At 40.5% G+C, this 20,976-nt stretch overlaps 1 protein-coding gene across 1 annotated transcript in view; it reads right to left on the bottom strand.

The window, feature by feature from the left end:
• The window catches only part of RASGRF2 (Ras protein specific guanine nucleotide releasing factor 2), a gene marked incomplete at both ends in the record, with an annotated part of 125,822 nt that overhangs the window by 59,994 nt on the left and 44,852 nt on the right, over nucleotides 1–20,976 (bottom strand). Inside the window, 7 exons of the mRNA XM_084278903.1 lie at nucleotides 4,196–4,314; nucleotides 5,835–5,944; nucleotides 7,140–7,333; nucleotides 7,774–7,853; nucleotides 8,815–9,068; nucleotides 12,360–12,449; nucleotides 12,815–12,962. Of these exons, the coding sequence (XP_084135029.1) occupies nucleotides 4,196–4,314; nucleotides 5,835–5,944; nucleotides 7,140–7,333; nucleotides 7,774–7,853; nucleotides 8,815–9,068; nucleotides 12,360–12,449; nucleotides 12,815–12,962 (995 nt within the window). The remainder of the gene's footprint in view (nucleotides 1–4,195; nucleotides 4,315–5,834; nucleotides 5,945–7,139; nucleotides 7,334–7,773; nucleotides 7,854–8,814; nucleotides 9,069–12,359; nucleotides 12,450–12,814; nucleotides 12,963–20,976) is intronic.

Genomic DNA, 20,976 nt, shown 5'->3' on the forward strand with positions numbered 1-20,976 from the left:
AATTTTAGAACATTGCTAACAGTATAGTTTTGACGGTCAGTGTAATATCAAGAATTTTTATCCAGCTACAGACCTAAGCACTGTTGGTAATACTTCAATACTGCCAGAACAGTCTATTAGCCTTTCTTCAATCCAAGAAATAAAAAGGGTTGTATTAAAAAAAAAATACATATATATAAATTAGTCTACATGTAACTGCTTGCTTTACAAATTCACTTTGGCTTTCTGCATTTTGGTGGTCTTTTAATTTTACCATAAGAATGGTCAAGCAAGGGAACAGGTGGCTCATTTGGAGAGTCCATGGAGTCTCCACACTTGCAAACAAACCAACCTTGACTGTATATGCTACCGAGCAACCTGCTCCACCTGATGCTGCTTTGAGCAGGTGAGATTGGACTGGATAATTTCCAGAAGTCCCTTCCAACTTCAGCTATTCCATGATTTTATAATTGTGATATATTTGTCAATAGAGGTAAATTCATAGTAGGAACATCAGATGGAGTTTTTAGAGACACACAGCTGAGGGAGCTGGCGGAAGTGATTGCTGAGCCACTCTCTATCATCTTCAACAGGTCTTGGCGGACAGGAGAAGTGCCTGAGGATTGGAGGATAGCCAATATCACTCCAGTCTTTAAAAAGGGCAAGAAGGAGGATCCTAGCAACTACAGGCCAGCCAGCCTCACTTCTGTCCCTGGAAGGTTATGGAACAGCGTTTTCTGGATGCCATCACCAAGAAACTGGAAGAGAAGAAGGTCATGAGGAGTACTCAGCATGGATTCACCAAGGGGAGATCGTGCTCGACCAATCTCATAGCCTTCTACGATCTCATGACAGGCTGGGTGGATGGAGAGAGAGCAGTGGATGTCATCTACCTTGACTTCAGCAAGGCCTTTGAAACTGTCTCCCATGACATCCTGATAGCAAAGCTGAGAGAGCACGGGATAGATGAGTGGACAGTGAGGTGGGTTGAGAATTGGCTGTTGGACCGAGCCCAGAGGGTTGCGATCAGTGGAGCAGAATCTGACTGGAGGCCTGTGACTAGCGGTGTTCCTCAGGGCTCGGTGTTGGGTCCAGTCCTGTTTAACATCTTCATTGACGACCTTGATGAGGGAATAGCATCCACCCTCAGCAAGTACCCGATGATACAAAGCTGGGAGGGGTGGCTGACACGCAGGAACACTGCGCTGCCATCCAGAGAGACCTGCACAGGCTGGAGAGCTGGGCAGGGAGAAACCTAAGGAAATTCAACAAAAGCAAGAGTAGAGTCTTGCAGCTGGGGAGGAACAACCATTTGTATCAGTCCAGGCTGGGGGATGACCTGCTGGAGAAGAGCTCAGTGGAGAAGGACCTGGGGGTCCTGGTTGATGACAGGTTGGCTATGAGCCAGCAGTGTGCCCTGGTTGGCTATGAGCCAGCAGAGAGCCAATGGGATCCTGGGATGCATCAGGAGGAGTGTGGCCAGCAGGTCTAAGGAGGTGAGCCTCCCCCTCTACTCTGACCTGGTCAGGCCACACCTGGAGTATTGTGTCCAGTTCTGGGCTCCCTGGTATAAAAAAGACAGGGATCTCCTGGAGAGAGTCCAGAGAAGGGCTATGAAGATGATTAAGGGCCTGGAACATCTCCCCTACGAGGAAAGGCTGAGTGAGCTGGGACTGTTCAGCCTGGAGAAAAGAAGACTGAAGGGGGACCCAATTAATGTTTATAAATATCTTAAGTATGGGCTGCGGGGAGAAATGCCCAGCCCCTTTTCAGTGGTCTGTGGGGACAGGACAAGGGGCAATGGCTGCAAGTTGGAGCACAGGAAGTTCCCCACCAACATGCGGAAGAACTTTTTCCCAATGAGGGTGACAGAGCCCTGGGACAGGCTGCCCAGGGAGGTGGTGGAGTCTCCTTCTCTGGAGATATTCAAGACCCATCTGGACACCTATCTGTGCAATATGAGCTGGGGAGCTGCTCTGGCAGGGGGGTTGGACTCGATGATCTCTCGAGGTCCCTTCCAACCCCTAAGATTCTGTGATTCTTTGACTCTATAAAGGCTTCAAGACGCCCAGTTGTCTGGACACCAGTCAATCCTGGATTGCAGATTGAGACACCCTATGTTTCCTTTAGACTTGAAGAAAATGTTCCTTACTTGTCTGCCATCACTTACAGTGTGCCTTACAATAAAGTTTGTATCTAAGAGACACGGAAAAGCAGACTCCAAGAAACCTAAAGGGGAATCCACAATCTACTTTGCAAAGCACTGCCAGAAATAGTTCCTATGGTCTCAACTTGCATAGCGCAACAGAATCAATCTCTTCTTAGAAAAGTAAAACATATAATATATGGCAAAGCTGTCATTCAACTTCACAAAAAAAAAAATCTAAAATAAAGGAACGTCTCTCCTTTTTTCAGCTGAAAAGAGGTGTCCTGTACCCATCTGTACTGATCCACACAAAGAATAGGAGCCTAAATGAAAACAGAGATGAACATCACTGTCAAAATGATCCTGCAGTTAAATGTGCAAAGAAAATGGGGTCTGTATGACTTCATTAGCTCCGCTCAGATTTCTGCTCTTAAACAATACCACATGCACTGGATGTTCCGAAAGACAAACTGTGATAGAGCCTTCTGTAACATACAGTCCTGTCCACTGTGCTAGGACTGTGTGCTCAGAAATAAATCCAAATTTAATTTATTTAAACTATGAGTTTGACCTGGGTCAAACACTCCAACAGACTGCCTTTTATCAGGTTAATTCCCACAGAAAAATATAACATATTTTTACTGATGAAACACTGGGTACACAGACAGAAAAATACCAGCCAATCTTAAGGGAACCCTCCCACCCCAACAAATACATAAATACTGTAAACATCTTGGAAAAAAACCTGAAAGTTAATTAAACTGCATGGTAAAAGTCTGTCTAGGATAATCACAGCCCTGTATATTTTTGGCTGTGGGTACAAGACAACAGCTTTGCTTTTTTCTTAAAGCCATATTCGTAACTCTTTAAATACCTCAATTGTAACAAATGCACGTATTTAATGTAGAATCAAGTAATTTAGCAGTGACCATTGTACAAAAAATCTTGGAAGTTATTCCAAAAAGTTTCACAGTTTGGCCATGTGACTACAGAAACATTGCAGAATGGATTTCAAAATGTATACAAAGCCTATTAATTACCATCTGTGTATATGGCTCTATTAAATACCAAATGTTCTGCTGAGGCTATCTAGGAAAGGTCTCATGAAGGGATGCACCTACATTACATTCCTAACCTTTCCTAAATACATTTAACACTTTTCAGACCCAAAGAAGCTTTTACTCAGTCGAAACCCTATACTACATATCTGTAATTGCAGTATGTAAACCCCATAACTTATTTTTGAAGCTCCAGTAGTAAAATATATAAATGGGAGAAAAATAAGTTTCAGTTATTAGGTTTCCACATTTGCTAATGTAACATTAAATTAAAGCCCACCTAATAATAACTGCAACCAGTTTGCAGTGCCTGGCAAAAACCCTTATTTTAAATGAAAAAAGGTATTTTATCACAATTTTGTGGAGGAAACTCCACCTCTGTTACAACTTAGTTTCAATAGAAAGAGTTTCCAAAGCCACCAAGAGACAGAAAAGAACACAGTATGGCTCTTCTCGTCTTGTTTTGATAGAAAGTAGTCCAAAATTCCTGGCAGAACAGGATGCCTTTTCTTCATGACTCCTTCTTGCAAAAGTGCTTTTTATATCTAGCCTGAACTACTAGAGCCCAAAAATGCATTTCTCAAGAGGCAAAGTGAGTATATACAGGTATTGTATCTACGCTCACATTATCAAATTGAAATGCTCCCAAAGCACGAAGAAAAATGGTAACAACTAACAGTTCTTATCTTTCCTAGTTATCACAGCCCTGGTCTCTATGGAGCTGCTCGTAATTTCCATCCCTCTGAAGATCCCAATCCAGGTAGAATGGGGGGTTTACCATTCGTATTGCTGTTTTTGTTGTTCCTGAAGAAAACAGCACCGAAGTGGGGTTCAGCTACAGCCCAAAATCAGTTGTCCTCAGGGTATTTTGCGGCTTATCCTCCATGGACCATGAGTAGTCTAAGGATGTGCCCAGTGAAGCAACAGGCTCCTTGATGGCAACATGCACGCTGCTGGTTTTAGTGCAGTTTTTTCACTACAACACAGATAGCTTTAAAGAAGGATGTCTTACCTTGGCGTATAAAAGTTTGGCTGGTATCTAGTAGTATGTCACAGCCTTCTACTATCGTTCTTTCTATGGCTAGATTCTTCCGGATGTTTTCTGTGTCACTCACTTCATCGTGCATCACCCTGTTAGGCACAATACAGAACACCCTTAAATTCCCTGAAGTGTATCTTGCACCTGTTGTGTCTGTTTTCACTTGCACTCACACAGTGTAGACACAGAAGGTGACTGATGTCCTTTGCCACCTGCTACAAAACAGATATATCCATGCAGCACATGATCACACCAGAGCAAGTTTCTTAGCATTTTTTTTATACTCCCTTTCAAATCATTCTTGCAATCACTTCATTTTTCTCAGCCTTGGAACCAATTTTGCTGGACGTGGTTTTAGATTATTTCTAAATGCATCTGACGTATGCCACCAAGCTAAAAACTCTGCACAGCTGATAGAACAGCATTTATGACCCTTAATAGACTAAACTGCCACAAATCTGCATTTCTTAGCATTTTGTATTAGTTATAACATATTGTAGAGTCCCTGCCCATGACTTTAGTTTCCCATTCTGCTCTGCTTCAGTTTACATCTCGATGGACTATTCACTTCTCTCTTGCCTCCTATAAAAACCACAGCCTTAATGGCTCATCACTTACTTTCTTCCACTTTTTTCATAGGCTGCCTCTCCTTACACAGAGAAACAGATATTTTTTTAAAGGCTGAAACAAACCCAGATGTTTATACAGTGCTGTGATGTATAATAGTTTCCAACACCCGTACTGGACTGCCACTATATGAAAGCTCGTCAGGGCTACATTAAAGGCAGGGATATGAGTCACAAGATTTTATATTTATGATCATTTGGTTACATTTTCTATTTATGGTCAGCCTGAAGAAGAGCAGGCTCCTTACATCAGCCTTCCAATATATAAATGACACTAAATCAGGGAATGTAGTGATAAGACATGGTGTAATGCGTTTAAACTAAAGAAAGAGTAGATTTCAATCAGGCATTAGGAAGAAATTCTTCACTATGAGAGTGGTGAGGCACTGGCACAGGTTGCCCAGGTAAGTTGTGGATGTCCCCTCCCTGGAAGTGTTCAAGGTCAGGTTGGATGGGGCCTTTAGCAACCTGGGCTAGTGGAGGGTATCTGTACCCGTGGCAGGAGGCTGGAACTAGATGGGATTTGAGGTCCTTTCCAACCCAAACCAGTCTGGGATTCTGTGATTCTACAATAAAATGTAACACAGAGTAAGAACTTAGTACTTTTCAAGGTTCTCTCACAGAGCATCAGAAATGCCCTTTTTCTTTAAACTATGAAAAAAAATCTGTTCCTCTATGTAAATAAAATTGCTTTGCTAATAACCCAGGAGCAGGTGGTTCCTATAGCAACTACTATTCTCCCCTACCCAAAACACATGGAGAGACTTCTTGATTTATGTTATCAAAAACTAAAATGGAAGAGCCAAAAGACTGGGTTGGGGTATTTGGAGGGAGGGGGGTTCATGATCTTTGTTTTGTTTCAGTTTTGATCCTTTTCTTTAAAATTACTTTTGAAAAAAGAACAAAACTAAGCTAAAGTAAAGAAAATTTTTCATTTCAAAATCTTTGATTCAAGATCATCAAACATAAAATAGAAAAAACTTTACCTCGAAAGTTCTTCGAGTTTAGATTTAGCAAATTCAAGGCTTTTTCGCTCAACATGTTCGTGTGGTGTGTGAGCCAGAAGTTCATGAAGTGTTATAATATACCTAGGAATCTTGAAACAAATTAGGTACAAAATCAGTAAATCTTTAAACCAGTAATTCCATTACAGATTTTTATTAAGTATTAGCCATTATCCTCATCAGAACAGTTTTGCAAATACAGCCTAAAAAATGACATTTTTTAAAAAATTAATCTCAACAGATAAATGATTACATGTACACTCTAAATATATCTACTGCCAAAAATACTCAACTTTTGGGTGATAGAGACTGCATATGTATATGTATGTTTTCAGTTTGAGCTATCACATGATCCATTTATTACATTAGAAGGAAAAGATCAGATCAGAGACAGCCACAAATATGACATTACAAACAATATTTGGTTGTTTCATGATGTTGTCCAAGTACCAACAGAGAAAACTTTCCAAACGGCCTCGGAGATCCATACATATCTTTCTTCTATTTTAACATGATATGTGCATCTAAATTTAGGTAAAATTTACATTGTGCTAAAGTACATTTAAGAATATGCAGTAGTCGACTATTAAGGGTCACAGGATAGCACAAGGACCCTGATCCATTTATTATTACTTAAAGCACTTTCAGGCCTTTTACCCAAAATCCAGTGGCACTGCACTTGTCTTTACAGAGTAAAAGTTATTTAGGAGAAGGAGGAGACATGACATCTTACTAGGCTGAATGGAAAAGTGACCAGCAATGACATTCTCCATCACATATGAATAGGACCCTCTTTCTCCCTTCTAAGATCACGTGGCCTTGTTTCAGCTCAACCAAAAAAATGCCAAAACTTTACAAAAGCTAAAAATAAATGTATTTTTACAATGCTAATGGCCCTTTAGACTAATATTAATAATTAGTACCAACACAAGTATCACACCTCTTTTTCTTCTTTTCTATTCTACTTGGTTTGTCTACTGAACAAACTGAGGGGGGTTCACTATTCTCTTAACAAATAAAATGTTAGGTTAAAGAGCAAAGACACAAATTTATCAGACCAGTGTATCACAGACCTCTTAAAACACCCACAAATAATTGATTCAGGAAGATATGGACCAAATATCAGTAGGACAATTAATGCTTTTGAAACAAAATTAAATAGCACAGGAGAATATTTTGTTAAGCAAGAAGAAGCTTCAATCAATTGTAATGATTTAATTGAATCAATGAAATAAAATTAACCCAAACAATGAAAACAAATAATCACAAAAAATACACAGAGACTACCTGAAACATGGGGTAAGTAAGGAAAGTTTCCAGCATTCGCCCCTCACATGCTGGGTTGGCTTCATATTGCTTCAAGAGTTTGTCAAAATCTCTGTTTTGCTTACAATTTGCCAGTACTTGTAGACTGTATTGATGATTCCGAACAAATTCTTGATATATGTTCAGCATTGGCAGCAGAATGTCAAATAAGTCAGCTAGAAAAAGTCAAGAAATGCTTTTTTTTTCCAGCCACCCATCTCTTGAAATGTATTTTTAAAGAAATTACTGTGTTCTATGGGAGCAAATAACTATAATCAGGTCTGGATCCACTATACTGAAATTTTAGAAGACTTAATCTCAGGTCTTTCACCTGCCAAAATATGGTATTTTGATTACCTAATAATTAGACAATATAACTGAAAATTCAGGGGCCCATGCCTAATCAATACTTTGGGCAGACGCATTCTGATACTGGATGACAGTTATTACTGCCCATGTGGGACTCCCACTAACACCATATCTAGTGGTATCAGTTTTGGAAATGCGTTCAATTCATGAAGGACTTTCAAAAAGTCCTCTTTTTATTATAATAATTAAATAAAAAAAGACCTTACTTTAATTTCAAGAATTAAAATGAAAAAATATACTTACTTACCTAGAATTAAGGTAGGCCAATTAGCTATTCTTGCTTTTAAGCCTTGGTGAAATATCTCATGAAGAAACATGATTGTTTCACTGAAAAGCAAGTATTTAAACAAACAGAAAGATAATTCAGTTTTTATTTTCTGATTAATAATTCACAGAAAAACATCTCTTCCTGGTTAGTAGCATATTTGCACTTTGCCAGAAAAAAAACCAGAGTATAGTTATTATTATGGAAGTGCTTCCTTTTATTGCACCATTTAAAATTTTTAATGTAGAGTGCCTAAGAAATAGACGGTATTTGATGTAGAAAGCATGTTCTAACTGTTTAGTTCTTTCAAATAAACACATCTATTAAAGAACATGTTCCACACAGTTTGATGAATAGGTTTTCCAAGAATATCATTGACAATGCATTCAGTAGTTTAAGTGGACCAGCAAGACGCAGAAACCATAAGCCAGCAGCAGTCATCTACATTCTTGCTTGCTGCCATCTCACAACTAAAAGAACATGTTCTATTTCTTAGAAATCTGGGGCAGACTTGGATGCAATCCCAATCCTGCATCAAAAGTTAAGATGCCTGCTGGCTTATTTGTACATACTCATTACAATAGTACTTGGATGCTTAATGCAATGCACAATTCTTTTTAGGGTATGAAAAGACAAGTGAGAGCAAAGGAGGCTCCTTAGGCAGGACAACAGAAAATAGAAGATCTGACGTACTCATCCTCAGGGTCTTACTGGATCATATGAGGCCACTAAGTCAAATTTTGCTTTCTTAAGACAAAAAGAAACAGGAAAGGTGACAGAAAATTATGAGAACTCCCCCAAAAGGCATGATTTGTCCTTTTCTTCCTCTAGCAGAGGAAGAAATAGAATGTAAGGAGGCAGAGATGGTCTAGTGGTTTCAGACAGCATCACCAATAGCACCTTGCCTTTTACCCCTGGAAACATGGTCTACTTCAGTGATACCAGAGCAAATAAGTGCGAGATCCTACTACTGTGAAGTGAAGCAGTCAGAGAACTACAAAAAGCAAACAAAACCCACCATACCTGTTGAGAAAAATGCTACTAACGTCATCATGACTGATAGGTGGCTTCTTTGAACTTGCAGCCATTCTTAAGGGACGCAGAAAACAGTTCACAAGAACATAAAGTTGATGCACATATTCAGATTCAGCCTCCACCATGTTAAAAACTATCTGATTCCTTTTTCTCATGCTTTCTGCATGGGGAGAACAAATATAATCTTGGACAATGGTTTTCCATTTTCTTCTACATAGCCAGCCCCGCATAAAGCTCTGAACCTAAAAATGGAGCAAGGAAAAAAGAAGAGAAAAAACATTATGACTTATGGTAAGCCCTTCATTGCATAAATAACCCTCTGGATCAGAGAATCACAGAATCACAAAACGTTAAGAGTTGGAAGGGACCTTGAAAGCTCATCTAGTCCAACCCCCCTGCCAGAGCAGGATCGCCTAGACTAAATCACACAGGAATGCATCCAGGCAAGGGATTTGAATGTCTCCAGAGAAGAAGACTAAACAACCTCTCTGGCCAGTCTGTTCCAGTGAACAGATGAAACATGTCTGCTTAAAAACAAAGAAATCTGTTGCCCTTATTGATCCATAATTCTTTTTTTTTTTTTTTTTTAATTTCTATTTGTTAATGAAATTCCCACAATCACTGATCAGACCTGTTTCCTTGGCCAGGAAACAGACTGCAAAGATATCACACACATATAAGGTCAGGGTCAAATACTGTACCTTCATATATACTATTTCTATCAACACAACTGCGGTATGCACTGTGAGTGTATTTTAAGTCCTTTTACTTCCCCTTACATAGAAACATAGAATCACAGAATGCTTTGGGTTGGAAGAGACCTCAAAGATCATCTAGTTCCAACCTCCCTGCCATGGGCAGGGACACCCTCATTAGACCAGGTTGCTCAAAGCCTCATCTGACCGGGGCCTGCTCACTGCCAGGGATGGGGCTTCCACAACCTCTAAGGGCAACCTGTTTCAGTGTCTCACCAGGCTCATAGTAAAGAATTTCTTGCTAATATCTCATCTTAACCTACCCTCTTTTCAGCTGGAAGCCCCTTGTCCTATCACTGCACTCCCTGCTGAACAGTCCCTCTCCCACTTTATTGTAGGACCCCTTTAAGTATTGGTAGGCTGCAATTAGGCCTCCCCGGAATGTTCTCTTCTCCAGGGTGAACAAGCCCAACTCTCTCAGCCTGTCTTTATAGGAGAGGTGCTCCAGTCCCCTGATCATCTTTGTGGCCTACTCTGGACTCAGTTCAACAGCTTCATGTCTTTCCCGTACTGAGGACCCCAGAGCTGGACGTGGTACTCCAAGCGGGGTCTCACGTGAGCAAAGTGGAGTGGCAGAATCACCTCCCTCAACGTGCTGGCCATGCTGTTCTTGATGCAGCCCAGGACACAGCTGACATGCTCAAATGCAGGCCCACACTGCTGGCTCATGTTGGACTTGTCATCGATCAGTAGCCCCAAGTCCTTCTCCCTCTAGGCTGCTCTCAATCCATTTTCCGTCCAGCCTGTAGTTGTGGTATTTTGTGATATTTCTCTTATACCCCCAAAAGTACTGTGCAATGCTTCCAGGCAACACACTTCAAGACAGACTCAGTATCATTATTGACATAATGCTAAAATAGTTATTAAACTAGTTTGCTTTGTCTTTTGAAGAGAAACCACTTAGAGTGCATACATAAAGGCTAAATATCAATATGCTGCTTAGTATCAGACATCTAAACCAGCAATAACATAATCCAGAAAAGGCAGATTTTGGGTGTTTTTAACAAGTTTCTCCATGTCATAGAAAAATCTACTCAAGCATAATATCCATTGAATTACAAGTGGATTATGATTACAGAAAAATATGATCACAGAAAATTTCAATATGTCTTTGCTGTGATCTTGATGTGAAGACCATGCATCTTGAAAGAGACATGCAAAATCTCACTTGTAGCCAATTATTATTATTCAGAGGAATAAACAACTATTAAAAAAGGGCCCAACTGTCAAAACAATCAACAGGTAGAATGCAGTGATTTATATATAGAATCAGAGCTTCCCTTCCACTACAAGAGAGATTTCCAGCTCCTATTACATTTAATCTATAGGAAAAGGAAAATACACGCAAGGGTACCAGCTCTGTGCTGACCCTGTCTCACACTGCATGACTCAGAAAATCTCAGAAAATAAGCCCACAGACCATAAAGGATATTATGCAATTTAAGAGAGTGAGCACTGTGAATAAGGGGGACACAAATGGGACCACATCTTCAGGCATGAATTCCGTTCATGCTCCTGCACTAGGATTTGTGGGATTCAGTGATGGACACAGTTATGGAGGTTGGCTATACCCAGCCTTAAGCCATATTACCAAAAGATGTACTTGTGAATGCCATACAAATCTGGACAATTTTGTCCCTTTTATTAAAAACACTGGCCATAGTAGTATCTGGTAACAATCACCATGAAACAGACCTGCTAACAGCCTAAACCAAGACTGCTCTCTGCATCTTCAGTATTTGTATTCCAGCTGTAGTGACAGAATATAAGTCATTCTCTTATAACTTTGTAAGAATTTCTGTAAGAAAGGAGTATGAAGTCACTATACACTTGATTGCCACAGAACACAGCCGATGACCTAATTTCAATCTTTACAAGCAGTGGAATGCAATGTACAGGCTTCTTTAAAAACTGGAATATATACCTTGCAAGTAAAAATGAACACTGGGGTAACAAATACACTATGGGATGAATGTGGCACTGTGTCGTGGTTTTACCCCGGCTGAGAGCCGAGATCCACGCAGCTGCCTGCTCCTTAAAGGAAAAGAGCAGGGGAAGAGGGAAGGGGGTGTGGGATGAGAGGCAAGGGAAGGGAAAAGGAAGGGGCAAATAACCCCAAAACCAAGCAACTAAAAGGCCCGTGGGTTGGGATAAAGATAGTTTACTAAGATAACAGAAAGATACAATATATCAATGCTAACAGGACTTTAGAGCAAGAAAGATATGAAACTGTTGATACACAATGCAGTTTCTCACCGAACCCACAACTCAGGACGTGCCACCCAGAGCCGTCCCAGAACCCGACCGTCCCCCAAAAACCACGCGTCCCGGAGCCACCCCTGCTCCTCCTCCCATCAGCCCCCTCGTTGAACTGAGCAGGACGTAATTGGCATGGAATACTCTCTCTGGACAGTTTGTGTCACCTGTCCTGGCTTCGCCCCTCCTTTCTCATGAATAGAGAAATACGAAGAGCTGAGAAAGTCCTTGACTGTCTGACAGCAACTAAAAACATCAGGGTGTTACCAGCACTACTCCCATTTTAACTCTCAAACACAGCATTCCCTCTGCTGCTACAAATGAAGTTAACTCCATCCTGACCGAAACCAGGACACAATGAAACACAGGAAGCTGGCATAATGCAAGATGTTTAACTAGGGGCATGGCAAAAGGAACCTTGCTATTTGACTGTACTTAATGAAAATAAATAAAGGCAAAACTAGGCAGACTAAAATAGAGATGTATACATCCCATCTTAAGCACATAAGATTGCATGTTTACCTTTTTAATTTTTTTAATATCTGGATCCTCTTCTTCCTGGTTGCCTTGATAGGGTCGCATTCTTTCTTTTGTTTTATTGAGAGCTATGATCTGACAAAAAAAAAAGCATTGAATGCTTTCTCAAGTTAAGGAAAATCTCAGTTACAGAAATAACAGAAAAAATAACTGAAGAGAGCCTGAAGAGTCAAACATCAAACTTGTATTAAGACTGGTAAGAAATCAATGGCACCCATACTGTAAAGCAATGTGTCATCTTAAAATCTCTGACAAAGAAGCAATCCAATCTGGTTAAGAGTCCCTAGTATATCTAAGAAAAATAGTTAGCCAAGGATGCATAGGGGGACTATTACTTATTAACCTCACTGGGTTACATTATTTTCACAAATATTACAGAGATACTGAACACTACTGCAATGTACCAGCAAAATGTTACAACTGATGGCTCTGGCACATACCTCAGATTTAAGTCTTTCAATTTCTGTGTCTTGATCTTCAAGCTGATGTCGAAGCTGATTGGCTGCAATCTTTTCAGTCTCTACAATCTGGACAAGATGGATATACTTCTGCATTAACACCTCCCTTTCAATCAGGATATCTGAATAACTGAAAGGGAAAACATTTATGTTAGTCAAAAAAGCCAAATACTATTTTCCACATCAGCTTATGAGCCAGTGACAAGAAACCTGTAAAATTATGTTTTACTACTATGTGTAAAACTTCGTAAAGAATAGGCTTAATATATAATGGATATATAATATATAATGAATATATCATCCAAGCTTATAGAGTTCAGTATTGTTTTCAGACACAGGTGATAGCAGTACCCAGTTTCCCACTACCAACTTGCAGAAAGCAAGATAATTGCACTGATCTCCTTATGAACTTCTAATTCTCAGGCTAAACCCAAGAATTCCATTATTCACTATATTTTATTTATTTTAAGGGGCGCTTTTTTCCCAACTATCAGGAGGACTTGGGGTAGCATCTGTCGCTTCATCAGAACTGTTTCGAATTCCCTCCACCTGTCAGACCTCTTCATTGAAGAATTTCCATCACAATATCACTTTAGTTTGCTAACACATATTTTATGGTTTAGGCGGGTTTGAGTTTACTCAATAAACAGATGCATTTATTCTAGTCAGTAAGCGAAACTTGGGTATCAGTCTTTTTTTAGCTCTTTGGTGACAAACTCTCTTTGATTTCTGCTTTCCTGAAAAAGGACAGTGTCCCCAGTGCAGTTAGGTGTCACAAACAGAGCAGTGATGGGTGTCATACTAAGCTCTATTCGCAAATTCAGGTAAAGCAGAAATCTGTTTCTTCCTATGCAACATATTCATCAGACTGTTCTTTCATATGACTCAACCTCTCTACATGGGTAATTTAAATGTGCAGAAAATGGACCGTCCTACGATGTGCTTATTTGCTGGCCTTGATTCAGCCAAATCCACAGGCAGATACTGCCTCTTTACATAGGTCTCTGGAAACTTGTTCCTCTGATTGATAGTTAAATAATTTTACATGAAAAAGAACAAACTCCACAAAACATGGCAGAACAAAGCCCTAAATCTTTGACAGGGTATCTCTTAGGATTTTATAGCCTACCATTGAAAATGCTGACTATCACATCTTTTTTCACCATCAAGTTAGCACAGGATTTGACATAAGGAATTTTTGTATTGCAAACCTTTTCTTTTTAAATTTCTTTCTACTTGTTACAGCACTCATAAAAAAATGAACATTTGCAATTAAATACTGTGAAGCTTTTAAAAATGTAATAATATGCATTCTCTCCAGTTAATCTTTTTTTTTATATATATATATATATATTTACTGCCATTTTAATCAGTATTAGTGCAGTTACATACTGGAGGGGGCCAATATTGAGTACAGCTATTAAATCCAGCACCTAACCTTGAAAGAAAGCTTAGATTTAAAATAATTAGAATGAGTTCCCACAGCTACCATAAATGAAAACTTTTTCATTGTTGAATAGATTATAAAAAAGTGAACTTAATTTTATTGCATTTACTATTACATTTTTACTACTGCAATACAAAACAATAAATGACAAAAAAAATAATCAGAGCATCTCTCCCAACATGTAAAACAATATACATTTTAAAATCTGTCAGAAAGGAATCTATATGCATCCCTATTTCCCTAGAGCTCAGTACTGGGGCCAGTTCTCTCCAATATCTTTACCAATGATCTGGAGAAGGGGATCATGAACACCCTCAGTAAGTTCGCAGGTGACACCAACTTGGGTAGAAGTGTTGATCTGCTTGAGGGCAGGAAGGCCCTACAGAGGGATATGGGCAGTTCCATCATCAGTTTTAGGCCACTCACTACAACACAGACACTGAGGAACTGGAGCATACCCCAGACAGGCAACGAAGCTGGTGAAGGGTCTGGAGCACAGATCTTATAAAGAGCAGCTGAGGGAAATAGGGCTGTTTAGTCTGGAGAAGAGGAGGCTGAGGGGAGACCTGATCACTCTTTGCAACTGCTTGAAAGGACGTTGTAGCCAGGTGGGTGTTGGTCTCTTCTCCCAAGTAACAAGTGATAGGACAAGAGGAAACAGCCTCAAATTGTGCCAGGGGAAGTTTAGACTGGGTATCAGGAGAGGTTTCTTCACTGAACAGATTGTCAAGCACTGGAACAGGCTGCCCAGGGATGTGGCTGAGTCACCATCCCTGGAGGTATTTAAAAGACATGTAGATGTGACACTTATGGACATGGTTTAGTGGTGGACTTGGCAGTGCTAGTTGGATTGACTGGATGGTTGGACTGGATGCACTTAAAGGTGTTTTCCAAGCTAAACAATTCTATGATTCTATACATCTTCACTGTGCACTAAACAGTAATAAAGGACATACTTATTTCTTTTAAATTGTTCAATAGTAATCTTTTTTGTTTTGCAAGAATCCTGTTTTTTCAGAAACTACAGTTCTTAATCTCTTCGAACCCTAAATGGCATTGCACAATTAAAGTGTCTGAGTTCGAAACACAGTTAGCACCAGTTGTTTTACAATGCTGAGAGACATGAAGATAAAAATATATGAAACATATGTAAGAAAATGCACTCCTTAGTGCCTGCAGCACCACCTTGATTTACATTTAATATGAATAGTACTCTTCTACCTAAAACCAGATCCAGAAAGGTTACAAGACCTTTTCTTCTATTTATGCTTTTAAAAATTTTCTTAAACTTTTGCTACCAAATGTTTCCAATACAGAAATTGACAGATTTGGCTCTGCTTTTATTCAAGACTGTGGAAAACAGTAGGACCCAGAATCACAAAGGGTGGACAGAAGCTGCAGTCAGACCTGACGTAAGACTCAAGATATGATGCTTTTCTTCCATTTTTAAAATTTTTTGTTTTCCTCCATTGGGGGAAGAAACTTCATGTAAATTTTTTAGCTTCTTTAAATGCATTAGGTTAGACTTCCAGTCTTGCTTTACTAGGGAACAAGAACTTTGCTATGGAAGATTGACAAGTTTTTGTTCTTTTGAGATGTACTTAAGAGTATTTTGCCTAGTTATTGGCTTTGGCTGTCTAAAATGTCATTCTCAGCCTGGAAACCAAGCAACATTTCCTTCACTCCCATAATTAGCCGTATGAAGAAGAGATAATTAGAAAAGGCTATGAACACCTACACTAACTTAGAATTGGCTATCCATTTTCCTTCTCAAAACTGCTACTTGTTCTGGGCAACAAAAATCATAGGATTTTCAAATAAACTTCACATACTTCCTACAGCCATTTTCATCCATCTGTATGGATGAGTTAAAGATCACCATGTCTGAAGTGTTACCTTCTATACCCAGCATAATGCCAGGAGCCTTCCAAAAGGGCAGAGTTTCAATACTGACTTGATTACACATGTATATATAATCCTTTGTTAAAGAAAACTGTACCAAATGTGAAAATGCCAAAGGAAGATGAAAAAGTCATAAAATGACTTGTAAGCAGCCAGCCTCTATGTAGCTCTCTGGCTTGGATATTGTTTACAGAAAGAAACAACTGCTGTGACCCACAGCTTTCTATGAATTGGTATTAACGTTTTATTGAGATAAGCAATCCTATAGATTTATAATATGTAGTAACACTCAAAGAATCCTGAAAGTTGAGGGCATGCCTATTTCCTACTATAATCTGTAGAGAAAGGACTCATAACAGGTATTTCAAGAACCATAAGTTCGAACTGACCACTACCTACCACATGGAGAAAGGAAGAAATTAAGAAAGTCCTGAGAAAAATGATGCTTCATTTAGGCCCCGTGCAGGAAAACCAGAGAAGGTTTACTCGGTGAATCATTATTGGTGTCTCCTTATTGTGGCAGCAGACCAAGATAAAGGCTCCAGTTTTGCAACCAGCAAATATAATTAATTTTTGTACTGAATTCAGATCAGAGTTATGGTTCACTGGACCACTCTACGCTAATTTTGCTAAAGCTGCTCAGGGAGCTGAAAGGATCTGGCACTGGACCTGGCCAGTATTATTTATGGTCATATCAAATCACCGATTTAAAATGCAAAACACCCAACCTAATAAACTCTTTATGAAAACTACGCAATATGACTCTGGGGGTCTGGAAGGCAAAGGGAATTGCCTGCATCTCCCCATACTAACCACCTTCAAGCCGCTACAGGACTCCTTAACAGAGAAGGAATAGCCTCTAGACAGGTTTCAAAGCCTAATGGCACATTAAGAGCCTCACCAGGGATGGAAACATTAAAAATTGCAGTGAAACTTATGTAATCCACCCATATGACTCTAACCAAGATGACCTGGGAGACCACCTGTATGCAAGTATTATGAACATTTCATGAACTCCTGTATGATAGAGCATATCAAAGGACATGGATGGCTCTGAGGGTTACAGGGCAAAGGCTTATCAGAAGATACAGACACACAGGAACAACTGTTCAGAAAGGCTGTAAAAGAGATGTCTGCCGAATTCCAAACAGGTGGGAAATAGCACTGGGAATCGTGAGCAACTACAGCAACTGGGATTGAGGGGATTGGGATCGGAGAATGGGTGGGTGTAGCACAGAATCACAGAATCACAGAATTATCAAGGTTGGAAAAGACCTAAAAGATCATCCAGTCCAACCATTCACCTATTACTACTAGCTCCCACTGCATGGTACATGAGGAAGCATGAGAAATCCACACCCAAAATGATTTTTTACTGCAAGATCCTTTTAATTGATACAGAGAAATAGAGATTGGAATAGTCTTTCAGAAGGGTGGTTCCAACAACAACAGGAGGCTTTGTGTACCCAAACCTTGTCAATTGGGGAACAGCTTACTTAAGAGCATGGGTGTGCAGGAAGGTGAATCCTACCCTCTTGTGAAAGAATGAGACAGTCCTGAAAACACATCTCATTAGCTAATCTCTTACTCATCAGACTCACATCTCATCCTAAAACCAGGAAAATCTTTACTCGGAGGGTGACAGAGCACTGGAACAGGATGCCCAGAGATGTTGTGGAGGTTCAAAACCAGCCTGGTCATGATTCTGTGCAACCTCCTCTAGATGAACCAGCCTTAGCAAAGTGGTTGCACTGGATGATCTTCAGAGGTCCCTTCCAACCCCTACCATTCTGGGACTCTGCAATTCAGTGATCCTGTAACATCAAGGCACCTCTGTTAGGCAGTGTTAGGGTGTGTGATTAACAGGCTGTTCTTAACCAATACAAGAGAGCACAGAGGAACAATGGCAGCTGTAGTAACCCAAATAACCTAGACAAGAGAAATGAGCACCCTGACCTGGCTGCTGTCAAGGCTTTCACAAGATCAGCCCATGAAAGGCCCATCTTCACAAACATCAAGGGTCAGAATGCCAGGCAGGAGAACCCCAATAACCCAGTCAGAGAAACAAGTCCCCTACCCCACCCCAGCTCCTCCTAGGGCTGTGACAGGACAGCCACCAGCCTCTTCAGCCAGTTGGTGAAACCCATAAAGATAAATCAGTGTAAATGCTCTCCAGATCTCCTTTCAGTCCATGAAGGATTACAGACTATAGGGGTGTGAAACTTAGAATGAGATATAGGGAAGAACATTTTGGGATTGTACAAGGCTTCTTATGGGATGTTTAAGGGAGTAACCAAAGGCAGGAAAAGGGAGGGATGAAGGACATTTGAGGAGGAACAAGCTGGGAAAAGAGAGAAATAAAGTGATGAAAGAGAATAAATGGTTACATGTAACCAGGTTGATGAATTCACTTGTCTGGCCATGCTCTGCACCTGATCAGCACAGTCCATCCTTTCTTCTCATTAAACTCTGTTTTTGGCTACTGTTCTGAGTCAGGACACTCTGTGTATGTATTCATGGTGCTTCACATGCCAGCTACTGGAGTTGGGACCTGGGGGCCATGGGTCCCTGTGTGTGTGCAGTGCCAGTAACTCACTGGAGAAGCAGGAGTGTACACATATTGTCTGTGTGTGTAAATCAGTGTGTGATCATCAGCCACTGTCAAGCTGGTAAGTAGGATTGGTGCTGGGAAACCAGGTGTTGAAGATGCAGTAAGTCTAAGTTGGATCTGCAGACACTCTTGACTTGGCTGGTGGTGGGCACAGGAGACCCAACCCAGCCACTGAAAGATTGAGACTGGGTGGTTGACTGAGAAACTCATTTGCACCCATGTGCCTGTGACAGCTGGAGATGAGAACACCCAAGGGCTAGCTACCAGCTAGATTCAGTGTACCAGGCAGTGTGTGTGTGTGTGTGTAGTGTAGATATGTAAGGTAACTGGAAGTATATGGGTTCCAGAGACAGTTACTGGAGTAGACTAGATGTCTTAGACCACTTACTGGGGGGTTTCACAGTGTGCTGGGAAAGCAGGGGATGCATGCATATCTGTGAGTGATGTGGACGGAGTACCAGGAACTGGAGAGGTAGCCAGAAGCCAGCAACTGGGAAGAAGGAGATCCAGGAACAGGTCCTGTGTAGACTGTATTGCTAGACTATCTACTGGGAGTACCCATACTGTATAACATGTATTTTATGTATTTTTCTGCTAACATACTTTCATCCTGATCAGTCAGAGAGAGGAACAGGATGAGGCTGCTGGTGTTATCTGTGCCCATGGGAGTGCTGAGTGGTCCTGTCTGTGGGGCCAGCTGTGTTTGTATGTATATATGTATGTTCATTTGCATTGGAATTACACACCCAGGCTCACTTCTGGTTCAATGTGGGTATAGGGAGCAGTGTCAGCCTCATCTCTACCAAGCTACTAGCTCTGGCAACCCCTACCACTTTGTTCTGTTGATCCAGCTCGACATTACTTGGAAGGCAGATAGGAGACTGCTTTGCCCATGTTTTGAGCATTACTCAAATTATCTCTACCTCATTCTGAAACAATTGGAAACTACAAAATTGTGGTTATTAGAGCACCAAGTCTCAGCTAATACAGTTTCTCCAGCAGTAAGGCATTAGTAGCAAGGCATTTTCTCTGAGCTTCCAGGCAGCTCTGAGCTATCATACTGAGCTTACAACTGCCTGCAAAATACTATCTGAAATACACCAAGCACCAGCAAGCAAAGTGTGCCAACAAATAATGTGAGCTTCTTTTTTTTTTTTTTTTTAAATTGCTGGCTGGAGTGCAGTTGTTCTTCATATGCTTTAAACAGCAACCTAGCTGAAACAAGCACTCCTGCTTCCAACCCTGCACAGCTCTTGTGCTCTACCACATCCCATCCTTGCCCTCGTGCAGTGAACACAGAGGAATGAGATGGATTAAAACTAAGATGGCAAAAAATAAACAAAACGTAATTCCTTTCAGTGCAAATCAGCTTCCCAATTAAGTTCACACTTGTGCCTGCATGACAGAATGGTTGGTAGAGGTGTGGGAATGAATGGTTGACACGAGAGTTACATCTGATTCCTTCAGCAGCAATGTGGGCTTATGCAGGACTAAAGCATACATGAAACTGTAGCCTGAAACATTTAATCTGAGACTTTCTAAGAAGCTAAAGTAGAAAAGGATGAGAAATTGGATGAGTACTGCCTTCATATAAAAAAAAGCATACAAGTTTTTCAGTTAAATGCAAAAAAACCCCACAAAACCAAGAACTACACCATAAAAGAACTTGTAAGAGAGAGTAAAAAGTCTACTTAGGGTAAAATGGGTTTTTTTGTAAGAGACCATAGTTGGGAACAAAGCCTAAAGCAGGGCTTCCACATGCAGCCACTAATGAAGGAATTAGTATTTGCCAGGAATAAATCCTGCAACCCAGAAATGTAACTCCAAAGGAGCAAACCTTACTCTGTCAGTCTGGGTATTACTGAGAACTCAAATAAAATGGAAGGAGATAAAAGATAGATATGTGTGCAGAGCTCATAATGGAGTCCTACTGAAATACAGTGAATTGCACCTCCCATTGCAAGGTCACAAGCTGAACAATCTCTCTCAGATGAGGAGAGGGCAATACAGACAGGAAGACAAGCAGTACAGCATCTAGCTACAGCAAGTCTGTCAGGTATCCGAGACTAAGCACTGCACCCCCCCACAAATGATAAGCAGTAGCATCCTACCCATAGTGAAATCTTCCAAGAAACAACAGACAGTGGTATACCAGAAAATCCTTCAACTATTAATTTGCATCCA

The sequence above is a fragment of the Gallinula chloropus genome (genome assembly GCF_964237585.1).
Source record: "Gallinula chloropus genome assembly, chromosome: Z".
Taxonomy (NCBI): Eukaryota; Metazoa; Chordata; class Aves; order Gruiformes; family Rallidae; genus Gallinula; species Gallinula chloropus.